At 64.2% G+C, this 8,728-nt stretch overlaps 1 protein-coding gene across 3 annotated transcripts; it reads left to right on the forward strand.

Moving 5' to 3' along the window:
- Positions 1-1,072: 1,072 nt before the first annotated feature.
- LRRC25 (leucine rich repeat containing 25) lies at positions 1,073-5,432 on the forward strand. 3 transcript variants are annotated; one of them, XM_074939467.1, is made up of 3 exons: positions 1,073-1,184; positions 2,283-3,072; positions 4,490-5,432. In XM_074939467.1, the coding sequence occupies exons 2-3, from the start codon at positions 2,291-2,293 to the stop codon at positions 4,638-4,640; spliced, it is 933 nt and encodes a 310-aa protein (XP_074795568.1). In that variant the 5' UTR covers positions 1,073-1,184; positions 2,283-2,290; the 3' UTR covers positions 4,641-5,432. The 3 variants fall into 3 exon arrangements, with proteins under 3 accessions (XP_074795568.1, XP_074795569.1, XP_074795567.1); XM_074939468.1 differs by having other exon boundaries at positions 1,124-1,184; positions 2,287-3,072; XM_074939466.1 differs by lacking the exon at positions 1,073-1,184 and having other exon boundaries at positions 1,924-3,072.
- The last annotated feature ends 3,296 nt before the right edge of the window (positions 5,433-8,728 follow it).

An 8,728-nucleotide genomic window follows, 5' to 3' on the forward strand; every position in this document is an offset into this window, starting at 1 on the left:
ACGGTGGGGGCTGCTAGGAGAGGGGGCCGTGTGTCCCTACAACAGTCCAAGGGAGGCTGCTCTCCAGGGCACTGGGCCTTGCCCGGCATGGCATACAGCACCCAGGGAGAGGGGGGTCGGGGAGGAGCTGGGCGGGGTGGCGGAGTCTGCAGTGAGATGGTGCAAGGGAGGGCCAAAGGCAGGTGTTTGTGGCCGGAAGAGAGAGCCGGGGGGGAAGGGGGTGCACTGGCCCATGGGGCTCCTGAGCCCTTTGGCCCAAGCCCCCCGCCTCCCCTTCACCAGGCCCTGGGCGCCCTCAGACCCAACTCGCTAACCTCTGCCCTGGGCTCAGCATCTGCTCCTGCTTGGCGGTGGGGTTTGCCTGTTGTGATATCGGAGCAGAGGAAGGCCCATTTCCTTCCTGTGCCCAGGGTGCAGAGTCAGCGGCCGTGGGCTGGGCAGGGGCCATGCTCCGTCTTGGGCATCAGGAACTGGTGGGGCAGGGTACTACACCCTGCAAGCCCGGGTGCCCGGCCCCCTTCCCTGGGGGCAGCGGAAGGGAGCTCCATGCCACGCCTGCAGGCTGGCAGCAGTGCCCACGCTCGGGCCCTCTCCACCTCTGTGCAGGCCCTTCACACCCAGGCTAGTGCTGGGGCAACCCTGCAGCGGTGCCGAAAGGCCCAGCCTCCCCCTCGCTGTCCAGCGGGGCCTCCCTCCAGAGCTGGGAGCCCCCCAGCACCCCCACTCCGACAGGGACTCTCCCCAGTTAGCCCTCCTTGAGGGGGCTGCTCCAATCTCCATTGTCCTGGCCCTGCGGCCAGGCTGTGATGCCCCAGGACGGCATGGCTTTGCCCTGCCCGGGGGCCATGAAGCATCCCCCTGGGCCCTGCAGATGCCCCTCACTTGGCAGCACCCAGCGCAGGGGGATGCCAGATTGAAAAACAAAAGCAAAGGGAGAGTGGCGGAGAAGGGAGGAGCCCAGAGCCAGCACACAGCGCGGGATGGCCCGGTGAGGGCAGGGCTCCCTTCCTGCTCCCCAAACCCGCTCCGGGCTCTCTAGCTACACCACAGAGCGTCCCTCCCCCACGCTGTGACAGCCTCGAGCCAGCAAGAGAGGAACTGCCTGTTTCTCCTCTGTCCAGCCGCCGCGTCGCACAGGCAGGGGAGCAGACGCAGCGGAGGGCGGGAGGCAGGCGACAGCTCAGGTACGGGGCAGGGCTCCATGGGGCAGGATGGGGACAGAGCCAGTGGGCAGGTGCCTCTCGCCCTGTGCCACCGAGCAGCGCGGGATGCCCGGGCTCACCTCTCCGTGGGGAGGTGTGAACGACCTCTGGGGAGCGGAGTGCCCGTTGGCCACAAGCCATCAGCCTGTCGAGGCAGAGCAGGGCCAGGCGGCCCCATCCTCGCCCCTCAGCCAGAGCTTGCAAGAGGCTGGCACGGGGGGCCCTGCCAGTGGGGTTGAAGGGCAGAGGCAGCGTCGCGGCTGGGCCCTTCCCTGCAAATGGCCTGAGCGGTGAACACTTAGGAGACACCCACGAATGGCCCACGGGGGCAGCAGTAACCCTGCTGGTGCGGGCACCTCCGCCAAGCGCCCCCAGGGCTGGCAGTCTGCAGAGAGTCCCGCTGAGCTAAAGGGCTGGCGACCTGCCCATGCAGCTCTAGCGCTTAACCCCCAGCCCTGCAAAACAGCTGCCCCTCTGCCCAGCATGGTCGTCCGCTAGAGAAAATGGGGCCTGGGGATGGGGCCGAGGCCAGGCCGGAGCGCGGACCCCCCGCCCCGCAGGGCTCCCTGTGCTCAGGCCGTGTCTCTAGCCCCATTTGCGCCGACCATCTTCAGCTCTGCTCTCCGCCCCCACCTCCCTCCTCTCCCCACAAAGCCAGGGCATGTGACTCTGCAGAGCAGCTGCTTTCCCAGCTCTACTTTTCAGCCAGGCGCCCACTCCAAGCGGAACTCCACAGCCCAGTAGATGGGCACGACTACAGCCCGTGGCTGGGGCGAGGGGAGCCTGGGCTCCTGGGGGCACCCAGAGCGATACAGGGGAGCAGTTCCCGCTTCTCCCCACCCCTCCCGTTCCCTCCCACCACCTCCTTTGCATAATGGGCATGCAGGGGCTAGTGCTGCCTGGCCTGGGGCATAATGCACCAGGAGGCCCCACAGCGTCCTCTGGCCAGCGGGGGAGCCTGCACGGAGCAGCCCTGCCTGGGGCGTGGAGCAGATAGGACCGAAGGGGGGTTTGCCTCCCGCACCTCTGCGCTGCTGCGATGCCCCCCCGTTTACAGCCTGCTTGTGTCCTGCTTCCCAGCTAGGAAGATGCTGGCACTCCTGGCAGCCCTGCTCCTCCTGCGCAGTGCGCCGGCCGGCTGGGCGCATTGCTTGGGGTCTCCAAATTCAGGCTCCTGCGAGGTCCTGGGCCGGCTGGAATTCAGTAACACTTTGACATGCCTGAACCTCAGCAACTGTGGCATCAGGGAAATCAATGGCTCCGCCCGGCTGGGGGGGTCGGTCAAGATGCTGGATCTGTCCTTTAACCGCCTGCAGACCCTTCCCCCGGATTTCCTCTCCCAGGCGCACACTCTCAAGGAGCTTTACCTGCAGCACAACCAGCTGCGGGGGCTGCCCACTGAGTTCTTCAAGAACGCCTCCAGCCTGCTGCACCTGGTCCTGGACTGTGAGTGCGACGTGGTGGCGAGCGTCCTCAGCCACTGCATGGGCAGCAGCCCCACCAACAGCACGGAGCCCGCCTGCCACTGCCACTCAGCGCAGGAGGGACCCGTCAACGTCACCGCGTTCTACAGGCAGGAATGCCAGCCCCGGTGCGCGCTGCTCTGCGTGGCCCTCACCAGCTCAGTGCTGGCCGGGCTGCTGCTGGCGGGGGGCCTGGCTGTGGCCTTGCTCCTGCTCAGGAGGAAGAGACAGGCCTCCGCCATCCACAGCAAGCGGGAATCCACCGCATCCGTCGCCCGCGGCCAGCCGCGCTACATCAGCCGCAATGCAGAGCCGGGCCCCGGCCAGGCCAGCAACTATGAGAACATCTTCATTGGCCAGCCAGGAGGGCAATACGAGTGTCTGGAGAGAAAGGGACCGCAGTACAGGTGAGCACCGACTCAGCATCCGCGGGGCCCTAGGTCCCCTTCCCTTGGGGCAGGCAACCTGGGAGGCTGCATGCAGGGGGAGCATGCAATGATAGACAGAGGGGGTGTGTCTGGGGATGGATAGATGGATGCATAGATAGATAGATAGAGTGAGGGAGGGGGTAGCCACCTGCCTTCCTCGCCGAGGGCTCATCAATCAGTTTGGGTTATTTAAGGTAAGAGCCACGTCTGGCTGGTTGGGCTCATGGGCTCAGTCCAGAGAGCACCTTAGAAACAGAGCCTCCACTGGATGGCTATTAACCCTTTAAACACTCTGGGAACCCAAGGAGGCACCAGCCAGTGTCCGGGGAAACATGCCAGACGTCGAGAGCCGGGTGAGCCACCTGGATGTGTCTGGGGCTGCAGCAGGCTGAGGCTGGGTTCTGGTCTCACCCGAGATGTTTTATCAGAGCCGAGGAGGGTTTTAAGCAACGTCCTGGCTAATTCCTCCCCCCCTCCCGGGGCAGCACTGCCTTGGCAAATCCGCAAGGCCAGGGGATTCGGCCTGACTGGCAGGGGAGGGGTTAACCCTGCTGCTTTGCTGAAACCCGGGATGGTGAAAGAGAGCCTCCGATGAACTTAACAAATATGGGAAGTTTGGGGAGGTGGTTTGAGAACAACACCTCGCTCATGACTCTCAGGGCATGATGGGTGAGCCAGTCCCTGCCCCTCAGTCCCTATCACGGCACTTCATCCCATCCCCCCCGCCCCGCCCCAGTCACATGTCATTCCACTTCCCACAAACCTACCACTGCCCCCGCAGCTGCTGCCTGGATTTGCCACAGAGAAATTCTTGCGACAAAGTCAGTTTCCGGGATAAAAAGACCAGAAGCTTGTGACCAGACTCCAGGCACGGGGGTGACACTCTCCTGTGCTAGGAGCCGTGGCCCCAGGGCTGCCACTTCTCCAGGAGCTGGGGCCCCGTCCGTTCCCTCCCATGCAGGCCGGGGCAGCGCTGACATGGAGCGGAAGGCCGGTCCGGGCGCTAGCCAGGAGACCTGGGCTCTGCCACAGCCCCCCGCAGGCCCTAGGGGACGTCACCCCAGCTCCCCCTGAGCTATTAGCATGGCCCTGCCTCGCCGGGGCAGCGGCAGGTTGTGCACCGCTCAGACGCTGCAGTATAAACGCGTGTCGGCCCAGTTCTCTCCACTTAACCCCCGTCAATGGAGCCACCCCAGGCTGACCAGCCAGCCAGTGCCAGCCCAGGGGGGATTCAGACCCTGCGGGCGGAGCCCTTGGGGCTGGCACTGCCCTGGCGCACCGGCTGTCCCCAGGCGCTACGTGCAGGAGCAGGTGGCAGAGCCCCGAGCCCACTAGCTCCTGAGCCGCTCCCCACTCCGGGAGGGTAACGCAGGGCCCTCTCCACTGCCTGTCGCAGAGCCCAGCAGCTGGTGGACGAGGAGTGTTACATGGAGACCGACACCGGCCACGGAGACCAGCCCATTTACGCCAACACCCAACAGCTGTACAGCAGCAGCGTCCCCGCACCCAGTGACGGCGAGGATGTGTACATCATGCCGGACAAATGAGCCCTCCACCCGCCCGCCTGGAGGCACCCCAGCCCCTGCTGTCTCTGGGGAGCGGGCTCGGGCAGCGGGGGGGCTTGGGTGCCACAGTCCCACGTTCAGCAGCTGTGACCATGTGTCACTCCCCAGGGAGGGGACTGCTGGGGTTCCCAATTAAAGCAAAATCCCCTGGCAATTGCTTCCCACTCTGGGTATTACCCTGCAGCCATGATCCAATTCAGCCCCATGGGAATGCAGACAGCTCAGGTTTCCCCTGGGGGTGGGAGAGGGCTGGAATTTCCCCTCCCCCTACAGAGGGAGAGCTCCTCACGGGGTAGGGGAAGGGGATCCTACCCCTGCATCAGTCTGCAAATTCCTTCAGAAATAGCTCCCATTTCTCCTGCCAAAGTGCCTGGTTCTGCACCAGGCTGGCTGAGCCCCTGCTGGGACCCAAACACCAGCAATTTGGCCTCCATGGGGTTTCCTCTGCACCTGGGAACTGCCGGGGGGAGACACTTATGGAGGGGAGACAGCACACGGCCACCCCACGGAGCATCCAGCCACTCGTGCAGTGCTTGGGGGCTCACTAAGTAGCCCAGAGGACCCCTCAAGGGAGGGCAAAAGGGACACGGGCAGGACAGAGCCGATTCCCAGAGGAAGTGGGGCCTCACTGGAAAGGAGGGACCCAGAGCGCTGGGGCTCCAGGAATCGAGGGAGATGGGCCCAGAGCAGGGCTCAAGGCAGCCAGGCCATGGTGTGTCGTGGGGATTCCTGGGGTGGGGGACCCGCCCGCTTTTGCTGTCTGTACCAAGCTCAATAAAGAGACTGTAGCCACGAGCCAGCGTGCTGCAGTGCCCACACTTGCAGGGTCAATAGCCACACTGCCCTCCAGACGGCCACAGGGGCCTCCCCTCCCACACTGGGGCAGGTCCTGCACTGACACACTGGGGCAGGTCCTGCACTGACTGGGCAAGGCTCTGTGCTGGGGAGCGGGGCCCCATTCATTCACCTTAGGGCCCAGGACCCCCCAGGGGCTCAGATCAGCACCCTGCCCCATTCCTATGGTCAGCATGTGGGGCAGCCCCCCTCTGGTGCACCTAGAGAGGACGAGCGGGGTGTGGAATCGGATTGGCTCCGCCGTGGCGCCTGGCTCTGTGCAGGGACCTTGGCCCTGCGGAAAAGCGTTGAACTTCTGGGGCTGGAGTCAGGGCAGGTGGCAAGACTTGCTCAGTGCCGGGGGGCAGATCCCTGGCACCAGGTAGGGCCTGCACTGGGCCCGGGCCTCTTCTGGCCCCCACACCCTGGGTCTGACAGTCCCTGGCAGCCCTTCACCCCAAGCGGGTGGGAAACGCTGCCATTGTGGCCCTGCACTTCCACACACAGCCGCTGGGAGGCGCCAGAGACCATCTGCACCAGCATAGGGTCTAGGGGTGGTTTCAGAGTAGCAGCCGTGTTAGTCTGTAGCCGCAAAAAGAACAGGAGGACTTGTGGCACCTTAGAGACTAACCAATTTATTTGAGCCTAAGCTTTCGTGAGCTACAGCTCACTTCATCGGATGCTGGAGGTCTAGGGGTGGAGGCTGCTGGTCTAAGAGCTCGGGGGGGAAGACTCAGCACTCCTGAGCTTGCCCAGAAGCCCCTGCCCCTGCAGGTGCGGATTGTTTGGGCACAGGGTGACCCAGCTGAGGGCCCGGTGAGCTGAGCGCGTCACACGCCGGTGCAGCTGAGGGCCCCGTCCCACCCCCACGGGCTCTACCACACCTCGCTCCGAGGAGCTATTATGGGATTTATACCGGGGTTATTTTTAAAGGCAAAGCTTCTTTCTGCTTCCCCCTGCCCCCACACAGGGCCTCTCCCATCCCTTCACAGATCTCTTCTCTGAGGTCAGACGCTTCCTGGCCTGGAGAGAAGCTGCAAGCCACAGCTCATGGGTTAGAGCTGCAGCACGCCTGGCCAAGCCGGGGGTGGGGGAATGGGACCTTGCAGGCTGCGGAGGAGGGGGCACGAGGGACGCACTGTCCCCTTGCCAGAGGTGCACAACTGCACAGAGCAGAGTCGGCCACCGACAGCCACGCCCGGCGCACTGGAAGGAAAGGAGGGTGACGCCCCAGCCCTGGTGCACGGATGGGATGGCAGGAGAAAGAACCTGCTGGGGTGGAGGGGGGCCGTGCAGAGCCTCCCTCATCCCCGCTCAGTATGGCTCTGTCCCTTGCTGGGGCCCTGCACACACTGAGCCAGTCTGGGGCTGCCAGCAGTGACCACGGAGCTCCTCTCTGCGCCAGGCCCAGGGCTGAGGGCAAAGAGCCCAGGGAGGTGGGGGAACATCCCAAGAGCCGGGGAAAGGGAACAGGCCGGGCGTTCGAACAGTGGCTCTTCCAGTGCAAGGTTCTGGGCCATGGATCTCGCCCGGCTCCAGCCAGCCCCAGGGACCTGCAGGGGCTCCCGGGTCACGCAGGGCCTGGCCACAGACTGCTCCCAGACAGAACCCTCCAATTCACCTCGCCAGCCACTAAGGGCTGATGGGATAACGCCCGGAGCCCTGCCGAAGGTCTTCCAGGCACCAGGCTTGATTCTCCGCTCGCCCCTGTGTGCCAGGGACACTGCTGCGGTGAGGCTGGGCAAGTGAATCGCTCCAGCTGTGTGGGAGGGGCAGGGAGTCAGGCATGGTGGGCGAAGCGGGAAGCCGAGGGGGATCCACCGGGTGGGCTGAGCCCCACAGAGCCCCCGTATCTCTTTACGAGGCCTGGGCCTGGCTCCCCTTGCAGCCTGCCCTTGGCACTGCCCTGTAGCCAGGCTGAGCAGCCCCATGCAGGCTCCCCACAGCGGAAGTGGCACGGCGCCCTGGCAAATAGTTGGCTGGATCTAACCCTTGCAATCCTGGGACCAGCTCAGTGAATGCCCGGGAGGCGGGCAGGACTGAGTGGACACGTAGCAAGTTGAACATTAGTGACCCTGGTGCCCGCCCCGGCACTGCCATTTCCCATAGCACAGGCCCCAGGCCTCACCGTGGCTGGTCTCTGCTGCACCGACGGGTCTGCGTGGAGCTGCTGGAACGAGGCCGAGGGCATGAATCCGAGGCTGCGCGCCGATGTCGTGGTACGAGGGCTGCTCCTGCTGGAGCAGAAGGAGCTATTAGCGCTGGGCTATGTCACGGACTAAGGGTCATGTAGGCATTGGGCACTAGCTGGTCTGAGCCCACCACCTCGGACCACGCCAGCATCACCTCTGCACCCGGGTCCCAGAACCCCGGACGCTTCTTCCCCCCACCTCAATGGGGACGATGTGGCGATCGTCCCCCGGGGCCTGTCCCACACTCACCCGGCGGATTGAGTACGGGCACTCTGGACCTGAGGCCCCGCCTTCCCCCACGGGCCTGGCCTGGTGGTCCCTTCACCCTGGCACAGCCCTCTGGACTGCGGCCCCAGGGCCCAGCGGTGCCCCCTCTCGGTGGGCTCCCACCCAGTTGACACCCCGCGGGTTCTGCTTGGCTGCCATTTCCTTCATCTTTAGGCCTGGCACCACCTTGTGTCCCTTTTGGCCACAGTAATTACATTTCAGATCCCTCGAGTCCCATGAGGGGGGTTGGCCTACCCCGGCATTCCCAGGCACCCCTGGGTTGGGCTTCCTGGAGTCCCACCTTTGAGAGGTCTCTGGGTGACTCCCCTTCTGAGTCCCTGATGCGGGTCTCCCTCCTGCCTCCGATCTGCTGTCCACAAACTCATCTGCCAGGGCCCCTGCACTGTGCAGATCTTTGGGCTTCTGGTTCGCTAACCACATCTTACTGTCTGGAGGGCAGATGTCCTACAGCATCTCCAACCCCCACCAGGTGATACACGTCCCCTGCGGTCGTGGCCCCTGCGCCCTTCCCCCACTTGCGGAGATATTCCCCCAGCAGGTGGGCGACCTCCTTGTAAGTGACACCTGAGGTCTTGCGCACACCCCGGAATCGTTTCCCGTATGCCTCAGGGGTCAGTTCAAATGATAGATAGATAGAGGGGGTGTGTCTGGGGATGGATAGATGGATGGAGAGATAGATAGATAGAGGGGGTGTGTCTGGGGATGGATAGATGGATGGAGAGATAGATAGATAGAGGGGGTGTGTCTGGGGATGTT

Source organism: Natator depressus, chromosome 25 (assembly GCF_965152275.1).
Source record: "Natator depressus isolate rNatDep1 chromosome 25, rNatDep2.hap1, whole genome shotgun sequence".
Taxonomy (NCBI): Eukaryota; Metazoa; Chordata; order Testudines; family Cheloniidae; genus Natator; species Natator depressus.

What these genes read in the sequence shown, in the direction of transcription:
- LRRC25 (XM_074939466.1), top strand. Translation starts at nt 2,117, where the DNA reads ATGCACCAGGAGGCCCCACAGCGTCCTCTGGCCAGCGGGGGAGCCTGC. An exon ending in AGAAAGGGACCGCAGTACAG is followed by an intron (nt 3,073 to 4,489) that starts GTGAGCACCGAC and finishes TGCCTGTCGCAG; the next exon opens with AGCCCAGCAGCTGGTGGACG.